The 14,505-nt window shown below is 47.4% G+C and overlaps 1 protein-coding gene across 1 annotated transcript; it reads left to right on the top strand.

Annotated features, from left to right (window-relative positions):
• The first annotated feature begins 1,149 nt into the window (after positions 1–1,149).
• USE1 (unconventional SNARE in the ER 1) lies at positions 1,150–12,915 on the top strand. The gene is made up of 8 exons (XM_073323745.2): positions 1,150–1,272; positions 7,442–7,491; positions 8,324–8,402; positions 8,901–9,053; positions 9,642–9,660; positions 10,392–10,422; positions 10,718–10,880; positions 11,415–12,915. The coding sequence occupies exons 1-8, from the start codon at positions 1,171–1,173 to the stop codon at positions 11,595–11,597; spliced, it is 780 nt and encodes a 259-aa protein (XP_073179846.1). The 5' UTR covers positions 1,150–1,170; the 3' UTR covers positions 11,598–12,915.
• Positions 12,916–14,505: the final 1,590 nt, after the last annotated feature.

The following is a 14,505-nucleotide window of genomic DNA, read 5'->3' as shown; positions in this document are numbered from 1 at the left end:
ACCATGAAACAATACCTCCTCCCACCCCACTCTCCTGCTGGTAATAGCCCATCCAAAGTGACCACTCTCTTTACAATGTGTATGATAATCAAGGTGGGCCATTTCCAGCACAAATCCAGGTTTTCTCACCCCCCCCCCTTTTTTCCAAAAACGACACACACAAACTCACTCTCCTGCTGGTAACAGCCGGAGAGTGGGGTGGGAGGAGGTATTGTTTCATGGTCTCTGTGTATATAATGTCTTCTGCAGTTTCCACGGTATGCATCCGCTGAAGTGAGCTGTAGCGCACGAAAGCTCATGCTCAAATAAATTGGTTAGTCGCTAAGGTGCCCCCAATCCTCCTTTTCTTCTTGCGAATACAGACTACCAGGCTGTTACTCTGAAACCAGAACAAATCCAGTCTGGCTTGGTGCCGTTAGGGGCTGACCCCTCTCCGTGTGTTCGGTACTGTACAGCTAGGCCTAAGGGCGAGTGGACAGACAACGCCACCCCGCTAGTCTACGAGATCAAGAGCGAGTGGGTGTTCTACCCTCCGGGAACCCCAGCTACTTCGCCGGGGAGGACTGTCTGAAGGTGGTAGTGAAGAAACATGTTTTAAGGAGGAATTTAGAAGAATTTTCTCCGAAGTGAGGAGAATTATGCAGCTGCTTCCTCGCCGCGACCAGCAGGCCTGGGAGCTGGGTAAATGAACCAGGCTGCAGCTCAGGTTTAAACCTGTTTCGGTGTTAAACGCCTGTGCGGTGCACTGCCTTACCTCCTGCGGGACGGGGGTTTTCATGGCCGGGGGCAGTAGCCGGGGGGCAATCGAGCCTGCGTCAGCCCCGGCCGGCTCCCGGCTGCCTGATGCTCCAGCTGCCGGCGGCGGGCCGTTAAGGGGAAGAGGAGAGCGGGCAGCTCCGCCGCAAGGGGGCGCCGCCGTGCCGCGCCTGCGCTGGGTACTGCCCCGGGCTGGGCCCGCGCCCTCCTGCCTCGCTCCCGGCTGCCGCGCTCCGGCCGTCCCGCGCCAGCCCCTGCCACGCGCCGCGCTGCGGGGGCCGGGCCGGGCCCTGCGCTCCGCTGACGTGTCCGGGGGCGGGGCCCCACCCCTGCCACGTGGAGGCCGCGGCCGCTGTTCGCGTTGACCCGGAAGTGGAGTGTTCGCGCGCCGGGTTCCGGTTCCGGGTCGGAGCGATGGCGGCCACTCGGCTGGAGCTGAACCTGCTGCGGCTGCTGAGCCGCTGCGAGGCGCTGGCGGCCGAGAGGCGGGAGCCGGACGAGTGGCGGCTGGAGAAGGTGCCGCGCGGGAGCGCGGGTTTCGGGGCCTGGCCGGGAGGCGGCGTCCCCGGCAGTCTCCAGCCCCGCCCGGTGCCGCTGGCCCCTGGCGCTCGCTGGGGAGCGGAGCCCCCGCCCCGGGCTGCCCCTCGCCTGCACGGGAGCCGGGGACAGGGGGCTCCGCGTCCCGCCCCGGGCTGTGCCTCCTGCTTTCCCGCGAGCGGGGCCCCGGCTCCTTCCGTTGCCTGCGCCCTCGAGCGAAGGCGAGAACCCGCCCCAGCCCCGCCGTGGTGCCCTGGCGGCTGCCCAACGCCCCCGGCCCGGGCGCCCTCCGGCCTGCAGCGCGGGAAGCTCTTTTAGCTCTTCCTCTCCCGAGGGTCCCCCTGGAACGTAACGCGGCCGTAGACGCCCTGTTGTGGCTGCCGCAGTAGCTGACCAAGTATGGAGGGTGGAATCTCCTTCCTTAGAGGTTTTTAAGGCCCAGCTTGACAAAGCCCCGGCTGGGATGATTTAGCTGGGGATTGGACTCGATGCCCTCCTGAGGTCCCTTCCGACCCTGATCTTCTGTGACTGGATTTTGCAAGTGGGACGGTAGCGGCACAGCTCTGCCTGGCTAGATTATCCCATTCTTTAGGCTGGGAGCAGGAGCTGGTCCTTTTCCTGGTGGTGTGCAGGCCCTCGTTTGATGAAGTGACCAAAACAGCTTGATGAGCCATTTTCCCTGCAGACTTCTCAGAGGGATGCGGATGCTGTTTCTTTGAACCGCTTTGCCTATGCGATAGCGGAACGTCATGGTCTTATTCGTAAACCTTAACATGGTCTTGTAAATGCAGTGGTTACCCTGGGAGCTGCAAACTATGTGGTGGCTGGGAGGAGATACTATTTGGCAGAGAGCTTCCTTTGAGTCAGGTTGGCTGTAAGAGAAATCTCATGTTTCTGGTCTTTGATGTTTCCTTGGAAGATGTTCTCTTTCCCTGCCAGAGTATCGGTCTTCTGTGACTGAAATGTCCAGGGTTGTGGGTAGGCTGGTGTATTTAGTTTCCTTGGCTAGAGCCCAGTCTTTCTGACTTAGAGATACTCTTCAGCTTTATTAAGATGAAATCTAATATAGGTGTCCTTGGACTTAGTATTGAAGCAGAATTTAAAACCACATCATGTTTTCTCTTGGAAATTTCTTCAGCTTTATTCAGTGAGATTGTTATGTTGTTAAATCTGAGGAATTTTTTTTATGTATGCTGTGTTCTACTTGTATTGGTGCCAAGATATTAGCGAGACAAGGTGGGTGTGGTAATATCTTTTATTGGACCAACTTCTGTTGGTGAGAGAGACAAGCTTTTGCTGTTACACAGAGCTCTTCTTCTGGTGTGGGAAGCTTCTAGCTTGTCTCTCTCACCAACAGAAATTGGTCCAATAAAAGATATTACCGCACCCACTTTGTGTGTCAGATTTTTTGTTAGATCGTTGGTTGTTTGACTTGCTTCACTGTAGTGTTTCCCTTGGGCCTTCGTAAATTTACTGAATGTCGGCCTTTCAGAATTGTCTAATTTACTCTGAACTATACTTTTGTGAAGAAAGGAGATGTTAATCTGCCAGGATTTAAAGGATCTTTGTTTAATCATCCTGGCTGTGGCCACTGGATGTCACCCTTACTCCACACACGTAGCGGACCCCTCTTCTTGTATAAGAACCCTATTGTGATAGCCAGACTACCTGCTTTCGTATGAGGAGATGGAGGTTCAAAGTTAGGGGAGTCCTGCTCTCCAAAAACCAAGTACTATCTTGTTTTCCCTGAGAGGGAAATTAGATACAACTTGCCCAACTTTTTCCTAGAAAAGTTGAATAAGAGCAGTAGGCAATTCTCTGCCCCAGTGTAAGCAAGAATATTCCAATATGTCGGTCAAAAAAGCAAACTGGATATTAGGAATCATAAGACTGAGAATATCTTATTGCCCTTCTATAAATCCATGGTACACCCACATCTTGAATACTGCATACTGATGTGGTCTCCTCATCTCAAAAAAGATACACTGGCATTAGAAAAGGTTTTAAAAAGGGCAACTAAAATGATTAGGGGTTTGGAACGGGTCCCATATGAGGAGAGATTAAAGAGGCTAGGACTTTTCAGCTTAGAAGAGCGGAGACTAAGGAGGGATATGATAGAGGTATATAAAATCATGAGTGGTGTGGAGAAAGTGAATAAGAAAAAGTTATTTACTTGTTCCCATAATATAAGAATTAGGGGTCACCAAATGAAATTAATGGGTAGCAGGTTTAAAACAAAGTAAAGGAAGTTCTTCTTCACACACGCACAGTCAACCTGTGGAAATCCTTACCTGAGGAGGTTGTGAAGGCTAGGACTATAACAGGGTTTAAAAGAGAACTGGATAAATTCATGGAGGTTAAGTCCATTAATGGCTATTAGCCAGGATGGGTAAAGAATGGTGTTCTAGCCTCTGTTTGTCAGAGGGTGGAGATGGATGGCAGGAGAGAGATCACTTGATCGTTACCTGTTAGGTTCACTCCTTCTGGGGCACCTGGCATTGGCCACTGTCAGTAGACAGGATACTGGGCTGGGTGGACCGTTGGTCTGATCCAGTCTGGCCGTTCTTATGTGTGTGGCCTGTATAATTAATGTGCACACACCCCTTGCACGTCAGTGCTTTGTTGGCCTGGGGGGAGAGATCTTGCTGCTCTAAGGAAGTTGAGGAACCCATATCAAAATAGCATCTGGGAACCTCTGGTTTATGCTGAATGTCACACCACTTTTATCCTGTAGCTTGTGGTATAGCAAGGCTTTGCAGTGTGCATTCATGTTTGAAGTAGATATGTGGTACTTCATAAGGCACAAAAGCCTTTGCCTAGAGGTACAATTTCGTGGCTTACAGATAGATGAGACACACCCGCAAATTAATCAGCATCACTCCATGGCTTCTGTCGTTGTGATAAATAAAGCAGACGGTTGTGGGAACATGTATGCTATTCAGACCATTGCTAGAATTCCCCTTTGAGAAGGAGTTTTAAGATTTGGGAATAAACTTCAAAGCAATGTGTTTACAGCTTGGATCATATTCCACACTCTGACCTTGGTCAGTGTAGTGAGGAGACTTCTGAGAGCCAGCAGTGCGGGTATTGCTTCTCTCATGTCAACTGTTCCTCTGTAGTCTCAACATTGCACCTGGGAGCCAGAGAGCTGTTTCCTGGAAGGGACTCCCTTCCACTTGATCTTGTCTTGGTAATTGGCCTTGTTGCCTTAGTTTTTTGTTTTGTTTGCTTTGCCAGTTTCCTTCCAGGCATATGAGTTCCTGTTCATTTGCTGCTGCAGGGGCGCTTTAATAGGATGTACTGGATGGAAACTGGACATGAACCTCTCTCAGCAGGAAATGTAAAGGGGATGGTGTCCCCATGGGACGGTGACTGCAGCCAGATGGGCATCACTTCACTAATCCATAGTCTAACTTGCCCAGTTATAATGGTTTCCTATTGGCAGCTTTCTTTCTCTGCCAGAAGGAACTGGTTGGTTGTGCCATGTGGGTGAGGCTGTTTATGGAAACAAAAAGTTCAGTGACTATGGACGGTAAACTATGGGCTGGCAGGGCAGACGTTTGCCTGTTCAGAGAGTTGCAGAGCTCAGTCCTGCTGCTTGGAAGAAGGACCTTTCTATTTAGCAAAAAGAAAAGGAGGACTTGTGGCACCTTAGAGACTAACCAATTTATTAGAGCATAAGCTTTCGTGAGCTACAGCTCACTTCCTCAGATGCATATCGTGGAAACTGCAGCAGGCTTTATATATACACAGAGAATATGAAACAATACCTATTCCCACCCCACTGTCCTGCTGGTAATAGCTTATCTAAAGTGATTTCCAGCACAAATCCAGGTTTTCTCACCCTCCACCCCCCCACACAAATTCACTCTCCTGCTGGTGATAGCCCATCCAAAGTGACAACTCTTTACACAATGTGCATGACAATCAAGCTGGGCTATTTCCTGCATAAATCCAGGTTCTCACATCCCTCCCACCCCCATACACACACATGGGGGTGGGGGGGATGTGAGAACCTGGATTTATGCAGGAAATAGCCCAGCTTGATTGTCATGCACATTGTGTAAAGAGTTGTCACTTTGGATGGGCTATCACCAGCAGGAGAGTGAATTTGTGTGGGGGGGTGGAGGGTGAGAAAACCTGGATTTGTGCTGGAAATCACTTTAGATAAGCTATTACCAGCAGGACAGTGGGGTGGGAATAGGTATTGTTTCATATTCTCTGTGTATATATAAAGCCTGCTGCAGTTTCCACGATATGCATCTGAGGAAGTGAGCTGTAGCTCACGAAAGCTTATGCTCTAATAAATTGGTTAGTCTCTAAGGTGCCACAAGTCCTCCTTTTCTTTTTGCGAATACAGACTAACACGGCTGTTACTCTGAAACCTTTCTATTTAGGTCTTTCTCCAACTCGCAGTACCTAAAATCTACTGAAAAGATGCCTTATTCCTGCTGAAGTGAAGATGATGTGACCATTGTCCCCTTAGACATCAGTGAACTGTTCAGTGGAGCATCTGGTGGTTGGGATGGGAACCTGAAGTGAAAACCCTTCAGTTTTGCCTACCACGCCATCAGGGTGCCAAAGTCTTCAGCTGCCTTCTACCCAGCTGCCAAAATCTCTAGTGTCCTTCCCTGACCGCGTTCACAGCACATGCAATACATGTGTGCACACTCAGTGCAAAAGTGTGGCAGTAAAACCTTGGACACCATAAAAAGTGAATAATAAGGAATTCTGTACTGACTTCATTATTCATTTTTATAGTTAATTCAGTAACTCCTCTCCCTCACTTCCAATTTACATGAAGTTGCAGAATTCAGATTCCAAGACCAGAAGGGACCATTGTGATCATTTATTCTGCACTACAGCTCTCAGAAACCAGAGAGCCTCACAGCAGGATTCCAGTCCAGTTTGCTTCAAATTCCATGAGTGGAATTCTAAAGGGTCATTTCCAATTTAAAAAATCACTGTCTGAAATATTTGTACCTGCTAATATTACTACTTATACATAGTCACTATATCTGAAAAATTAAGAGTATTTTCAGTGTGTGTTGGGAGTCTTTCATAAGAACATTACAGCCATACTGGGTCAGACCAAAGGTCCATCCAAGCCAGTATCCTGTCTTTGGTCAGTGGCCAATGCCAGGTGCACCAGAGAGAATGAATAGAACAAGCAATCATTAAATGATCCATTCCCTGCTGCCCACTCCCAGCCTCTGGCAAACAGAGGCAAGGGGCACCATTCCTGCCCATCTTGGCTAATAGTCATTGATGGACTTATCGTCCATGAATTTATCTAGTTCTTTTTTGAACCATTATAGCCTTCACCTTCACAACATCCTCTAACAAAGAGTTCCACAGGTTGACTGTGCATTGTGTAAAGAAATACTTCCTTGTGTTTGTTTTAAACCTGCTGCCTATTCATTTCATTTGATGACCCTTAGTTCTTGTGTTATGAGAAGGAGTAAATAACACTTCCCTTATTTACTTTCTCCAACACTGTATATGTTGGTGCAGTCAGTTTGTTGTCACCCCTCTGGTCAGTGTGTGTCTTCAGCACTGCAATAGTGGAGGAGAAACTCTTTTGTAAAAAATGTTGTGAAATCACAGAAGTTGGCAGGGAGCCTCAAGGGCAGGTATAGCATCTGAAACTTGCTAACTCGGTTTTTGCATCTTAGATTTCAAGCTGATGGTTGCTGTTCTTGGAGGCTTATTTCCATTTGTTGGAAGGAAATTTTGCTTTGAGAGTCCAGTTGTATGCCTTGTTAGCCTGCTATTAGATAGAGAGTGGGGGGAAGAGATGCTGAGAGTAGTCTACAGTACTTAGTTTTATTAATTCATAAGTGCCATTGATAAGATCAGGCTGCTAGACTCTGCATTTCCTTAACCTGTCTCCTGGTGATGATCCTCTCATTAAGACTGTAAGATGCAGACTCTAAAGAGTGTGTATGTGTGAGAGTCCGATATAACTTTGTACATCTGGCTTTTAAAAACAAGCCACATTAACCCAGGTAAAAACAATATTGGACGATGCTTTCTTTGAAAACAATGACAATCCTCATTATCATTAGTGCTTTATATCCGCACTGCCTTTAGCATTTGCCACACTGCTTCCTGTTAATCCTGACTCTTACAACTGTTTTTTTTTTAGTATGTAGGTGCTCTCGAAGAGATGCTCCTTGTATTAAAGAAACACTCAAGGTGAGATGCCGTCTCTGAGACGGAGGTTGGAAGGAAAACATGTGTGTTCTTTTTCAAGTAACCTCTTAGGTGGGAAATAGGCACAACCCAGGAACACTGAAGCTGTGGGACACTCGGGACTGTGAGGATAGCAGAATGGTTTGTGCTTAGGGGATGCCCTTTGTAGTTATAGCCCTAGAGCTCACTTAGCTCTGCTGGTTTTTTTGCTGTTAGGATGGTGTGTGAATATCGGTAAAGACAGCTCCGGGACTGTTGTTTCACTTACGTTGCAGGAGCACTGAAAGGCCCCATTTATGACCTGAGCCCCATTGTGCTGCACAAACCTACAGAAAGGCATGGTCCCAGCCCCAAAGCCCTTAACAGTCTATTCAGACAAGCCAGACAGGTGGCATAGAAGTGTCAAAATGCTGTATTGGGTAATTTAAATGAAGAAGCCTCCAACGTTTCCCAGGTGCTCCAGCAGTCTGCATTGCCGGCATTGCTCTCGCGCGCCTCCCTGCACTCTGCCATCCCCATGGGAAACCATGCAAGTGTCACCAGAAAAGGTGCAACTGCAGCAGCAGCATGGCAAGCTACAACCCCGTCCCTCACGCACCAACCTGAGCTGCTGCATGTCAGCCCTGTTCTAGAGGGATGATACGTGATCATTCTGCCCAGTTCAATCCAGTGTCCTTCAGACATTACGAGTGAGGGTGACCCTAGCTCTAAGCTGTTTCTGCTGGAAAATGCTGCTTAATCTCTTGACTGTTCCACGTGCATGTGACTTTCTGAAATACTTGCAATCGGACATACTGACTCTCCTGGCTTTCATGGTTTCTTTTGACTCTTGCAGCAAGCCTGCCCCTGAACTGCTGAATGAATACTCCCGCAAAGTGGACTTCTTAAAGGGAATGTTAGAAGCTGAAAAATTGGTAAGAACCTTCTGTCCAGCCTGAAGTGACTTACCAAGCGTTTGGTTTTTTGTCTGTCCGTCTGTCTGCACCACATCTCACAGCAATAAGCAGGTGTCTTAGTGCACCCACGCACAACCTTCGCTCAAAATCACGAGTGATGTGTCTTGGGAACTTGTCGTCTGTTAAGTGTAAGGGGTTGATATTTAGAGTTATAAACTTTCTCCCCACCCCTCAGAGAACCACCAAGAAGGCAAATGTTTCTTCTATGATTTATGGTGTCCCCTTCACCTTTGAGCTGAGAGCTTTTGGGGGAAGGCTGTCTTTGTACAGTGCTGCATATGTCTGCTGAGCTATGGACTGCTGAAGAGCTCTGCTGCAATTAGACTGGATTGAGACTGTGCTGTCATGCTCTCTCGCTCACCCTCCATTCTGTGGGAAGTAGCAGCAGAAGAGCTCCCTGGTTATTCTCTAGCCTCCTCTGCAGAGCACAAGATTAATTTGGCCCTCTCTTTATAGTCGTCATCTGCAGAAAAGGCCCTGGCAAATCAGTTCCTGGCTCCCGGCCGAACTCCCACTACAACCAAAGAGCGAACCCCAGCAACTAAAATGGTTCATCTGCAGACAAAGGCTCGCTACACGGGCAAGATGAGGAGTGAGCTGCTTGGTACGGTAAGTTACGTTCTGCTGCTGGCCTTTTGCTACTGCTAGTTCGAGAGGGATCTGCCGCCTCAGCCAGCTGCTGCCCTGGCACTGCCCTTCCAACCTGAAAGTGACCCTGCCTAGTAGCAGTGCTCAGCCATCTAGTTCCAGCATGGGGGTAGGAGCAGAGCCAAGGGGAATCGTGTAGCCTCTGGTGAAATGGAATCTCAAAAACATCTTAAAGTACCATGCTTTTAGGCCCCGTGTACAGAGGCTACAACCAGCCCTCTCCCTGGGAGAGCACGGATTCAGCTGGCAGCATGAGTGCAGAGGACTGGACTAGATGACCTCTTGAGGTCCCTTCCAGTTCTATGATTCTGTGCTGCCCTTCAGAGGGCTGAGCTACAATTATGAGCCTGGGCTCTCTCCACCTCTTGTGCTGGACTCTTGGAGAGCCGGCCCCTGCTTCATGGTGTTGGAGTTTCTGATTGGAAGTGTTGGGAACAGAGGATACTCTAGGGCACCGGGGTTGCTTGATGCAAGGCTGCAGGTCACTTCATCTGCCCATGTGTAATCTTACTGTGTTTCTCTCTCCTCTCCTCTCCTCTGTATCTCCAGGATCCCTTGTCTGTCAATGGTAAGTTTATATCAAAGTAGATGGCTGGAATGTGTGTGGGGAGGAGGAAGGGGAAGAACAAGGGGTGACAAATCTTGCCTGACGAGCCAGAGCATGCTCCGTTTTTTTTGCTAGCCTGGAACTCTTCTTGTGAACCACTACATAAAGCAACTAAGTGCCTGGTTGGTTACTGAGATTGCAGTAGCTCCCAGTTTGGATCAGGCACCCATTGGGCTAGGTTCTGTATAGTTGCAGTCTCTGCCCTGAACAGTTTACAATCCTAATTTAGGACTAGAGGCAACAAGTCAAGCTTTTGCCAGAAGCTGGGAATGGGTGACAGGGGATGTATCACTAATGATTACCTGTTCTGTTCATTCCCTCTGGGGCACCTGGCATTGGTCACTGTCAGAAGACAGGATACTGGGCTAGATGGGCCTTTGGTCTGATCCAGTATGGCCGTTCTTATGTTCTTAATGTTACCTATGACACTGCATGACACCAGAACATGTCTGTCTGTCTGTCTCCCATTGGGAGGCAAGGCTGTCTAAACCCTTGTTACCTGGTGCAGACACCCAGACAGATTTAAACCTCTTCTCTCCCCTGCCCCCCCGTACCTCTTACAGAGTCTTTAGTTTTGTTTCTACAGTTTTCAATTATACCTGCTTAGTTTCCTGGTGCAACAGCTTTCCACAAGAGAGCCAGGCCTGGAGGTTTATCTTCTGCTAAAATTCAAACTTTTTTTTTTTCCGCAGAGTCTGAAGAGCTAAATTTAAGGAAACGGAAGTAAGTCATAGTTTAATATTTTGACTCTTTGTGATGGGGAAGCAAGGGCCTTTGACTCCTGAATGTACTTTATTAACTCAGCTAGAAAGGTTTTAATGCCCATTTGAAGAAGCAAACGTAAGTGGTTTCTTATTAGATGTTTTAATAAACTGATGCTCTGAATTCTCTTGCCATCTAATCAGATTTGTGAGCTGTAGTGCAGCTCTGACATCACCTAGTGGTGATCTAAAAACCATTGAGAACAGTCCATAACAACACCCAATGAGTCCTACATTTCCTCCCTTGTGCTCTGCAGAGGCCTTGCATCTGAAGAGAAGCAGTCAGCAACCGATCTGGATGCTGTGTTACAGCATCATCGCAGCATGCAGGAGAAGCTGGCTGAAGAAATGTTGAGTTTGGCTCGCAGTCTCAAAAACAACACCCTGGCAGCACAGAATGTTATTAAACAAGATAACCAGGTAGCACAGATTGCAGTGCAAGAAACTATTCAGATTCTCAGTATTGCAATCCATAACACTAATGTGCCAAGATATGGGGTAAACTGGAATATCTGTAACTTAATTATAAATGTGACTGGAGCTGGAAGGACCTGTCAGCATCCTCCATAGTGCAACTATAGTCTCTTCAGTTTTGTAATCAATAGCCATATCTTTGAAACCTGGATGCCTGATGTAAAAGTAGTGGGACTCTCAGGTTCTGAGCACCCACAAATCCTGCTGAAGTCGGTTGGAGTTGCCGGTACTTGACACCTTTGACAATCGGATGCCTACAGATGGCTTCAGGGGCCCTATCTTTAACTACTCAGGTTTGAAAACTGCGGGGTTTAGTACTTATGGCTTGCTCAATCATCTCTTCTCCATGATTGAAATATGGCTCCTACTGTTTAGGCTACATCAACACAACTTGGCTTAATCAATGACAAGCACTAAAATGTCGTCTTTCTCGTCTTGCAATCAAATCTTACTTACAGCTTGCTCTTTTTTGTTCCCTAGACATTGTCTCACTCTCTCAGGATGGCAGACCATAACTTTGAGAAGCTGAAGGATGAATCTGAACGCCTTGAGCAGCATGCAAAGAAATCTGTCAACTGGCTGCTCTGGATAATGTTAATTGTAGTTTGTTTTATTTTTATTAGCATGATCCTCTTTATCAGAATTTTTCCTAAACTCCGATAATGTGTACAGCCTACAGGAGCAACAGGTAGAAAGCTAGACAGTATGTGACACTCTGCCCATTCCCAGCAAGTCTCTTTGACCAGTTTGGTAAGTACTCACTGTAAGCAGTGACCTACCTCTGATCATATCCTGAAGGGGGTCACCAGGGGCCTACTCCTCCATCCCTTCCTTGTGCTCTGACTGGAGTTGGTGAGACACCTTGTGAACAGGTTCCTAAGTTGGGTCCCTTGATATCCCTTTTGCTTGACTAATATGGTGGTTTCTTGAGAAAGAAACTGCAATAAAGATGGCACTTTCAGTGGAATATCCCTAGAAATAGATCCCTCCAGGTGCCTTGGTAGATATCTGCTGTCCACTTGTGATGTGGCTAAGGCAAATGCTATCGTTCCTTTATAAGGGAGTATACTTTCATTGGAACAGTACACAATTGAAGGATTAAAGACCATATTTGCTCTTTAGAAACCCACTGACTTTAACAGGACCCTTGCTGCAATTGTCTTTGTAACCAGCCTGTAGCAGGTATGGAGGGAGCATTGTTATTGAGTGGGCCCCCTTGAGTCAGAGTAGGCAAGAAGGAAAATTAACTTCACAACCTTGCCTTCCCGCCTATTGGACTCTGGTCACGGAAGTCTCCTGAAGCCTAGATTTATGGGAGAAGATGGAGGTTGGAAGCATCTAGTTTGGGAAGCCTGAATAAACCGGCTCATCTCCTCTTACAATCACAAACCCTAACATGCAACCAAAGTACAGAGCATGTCATTTACCTTTATTCCATTCCTTCAGGAAGCAGCTGATGGTGGCTGTTCAGCCCTGAACATGCAATGTACTCTTCAGACTGTGCAGACCCTGCCTGCCTATGCATCTTGTTGCTTCACTGTAAAATGAGAGTCGAGGAAGTTGGTCTCTCTTTAAATAAGGCATTTACTTAAGGAAAATATCAGCCAGTATCTTCTGGGCTGGGCTTATTTGCATGTTTGCCTTCCTTAACTCTTATTGTTTTTCTAGTGGAAGATACCCTGAAGTTTTCAGCCACATTCTGCTCTTGATGAAGTGCTGGCTTGCTGTACTGGATGAAAAAGAGAGCAGTGTAATCATCCCACCCAACCTGCTCATAAAGAGAGAGTGTGAGATTCTGTCTCTCTTGCCCTAACTTTTAAAGCATCAGTACTGCAAAGTGCCTGCTTTCACTTCAGTTTAAACCATGCTCCGTATTACAAACTGTTACTGTTGGTATTCTGTATATTGCTGTCTATTTTGTACAAGTTTATATTGGTTTCTCTTTGACTTATTTATTACTATATGATTTTCATAATAAGAAGCAACTGCCGTCTTCTCTCTATATATAGCAAGTGAATGTTGCACAGTACTATATTGCAGCTTCTGGGGTGATATTTATTCCTGCAGATCGTATAGATTTAAGAGCAAACCCATCCACAGTAGAATGTGTACCTTCTAATGTCACACACATCCTCCTTAATCGCTTCATGTTGTAAGAAAACTGTCACTGTTCCAAACTCCTGCCTTCATATGGTGCCTCTCAGAGGAAAGCTGAAAAGTGCATCTTCCTAATTCTTTATACGCTGCCTTTGTAATCATTGCCAGTATTCTTGCCAGCAAATTAAAGAAGTATGGGCTGGATGAATGGACTATAAGGCGGATAGAAAGCTGGCTAGATCGTCAGGCTCAACGGGTAGTCGTCAATGGCTCCATGCCTAGTTGGCAGCTGGTGTCAAGCGGTGTGCCCCAAGGGTCAGTCCTGGGGCTGGTTTTGTTCAGTATCTTCATTAATGATCTGGAGGATGGCGTGGATTGCACCCTCAGCAAGTTTGCAGATGACACTAAACTGGGAGGAGTGGTAGATACACTGGAGGGTAGGGATAGGATACAGAGGGACCTAGACAAATTAGAGGATTGGGCCAAAAGAAATGAGATGAGGATTAGCAAGAACAAGTGCAGAGTCCTGCACTTAGGACGGAAGAATCCCATGCACCGCTACAGACTAGGGACCGAATGGCTCGGCAGCAGTTCTGCAGAAAAGGACCTAGGGGTTACAGTGGACAAGAAGCTGGATATGAGTCAACAGTGTGCTCTTGTTGCCAAGAAGGCTAATGGCATTTTGGGATGTATAAGTAGGGGCATTGCCAGCAGATCGAGGGACGTGATCGTTCCCCTCTATTCGACATTGGTGACTGGAACACATGAGTTATGAGGAGAGGCTGAGGGAACTGGGATTGTTTAGTCTGCAGAAGAGAAGAATGAGGGGGGATTTGATAGCTGTGTTCAACTACCTGAAAGGGGGTTCCAAAGAGGATGGATCTAGACTGTTCAGTGGTAGCAGATGACAGAACAAGGAGTAATGGTCTCAAGTTGCAGTGGGGGATGTTTAGGTTGGATATTAGGAAAAAAATTTTCACTAGAAGGGTGGTGAAGCACTGGAATGCGTTACCTAGGGCGGTGATGGAATCTCCTTCCTTTAAGGTTTTTACGGTCAGGTTTGACAAAGCCCTGGCTGGGATGAGTTAGTTGGGGTTGGCCCTGCTTTGAGCAGGGGGTTGGACTAGTTGACCTCCTGAGGTCCCTTCCAACCCTGATAGTCTGTGATTGTATATCTAGGCTCTGATCCTTTAGTGATATGGGTACTGCACGGGAGCCCCATTAGGCCTGCGTGGGTGATGGGGCTCAGCCTGGGCTGTTCTCCTTGTAGGATCAGGGCTGAAGCGAGCCAACTTTAGCCTTGCCGTAAGCAGGTGAAACTCAATCAAGTGCAGTGAGACTTGCACCCACTTATGTCAAGGCCGACTTTGGTCCTGGCTGTATTTGCATCCACGTTCTGTAGGATGTAGGGTGGTGATGTACAGAGAAGGTAATCAATTACAACCTGATAGGGTTGATAAGAGTTTACGTGATG

This window comes from Lepidochelys kempii, chromosome 25 (assembly GCF_965140285.1).
Source record: "Lepidochelys kempii isolate rLepKem1 chromosome 25, rLepKem1.hap1, whole genome shotgun sequence".
In the NCBI taxonomy this organism is placed as follows: Eukaryota; Metazoa; Chordata; order Testudines; family Cheloniidae; genus Lepidochelys; species Lepidochelys kempii.
Note: the sequence above shows the minus strand (reverse complement) of the source record. Positions and strands in the feature narration are given on the sequence as shown.

Excerpts from the sequence above, each read along its gene's own strand:
- USE1 (XM_073323745.2), top strand. The coding sequence starts at position 1,171 with ATGGCGGCCACTCGGCTGGAGCTGAACCTGCTGCGGCTGCTGAGCCGC. Across the intron at positions 7,492-8,323 it reads GTATTAAAGAAACACTCAAG|CAAGCCTGCCCCTGAACTGC; the intron begins GTGAGATGCCGT and ends TGACTCTTGCAG. Across the intron at positions 10,881-11,414 it reads TTATTAAACAAGATAACCAG|ACATTGTCTCACTCTCTCAG; the intron begins GTAGCACAGATT and ends TTTGTTCCCTAG.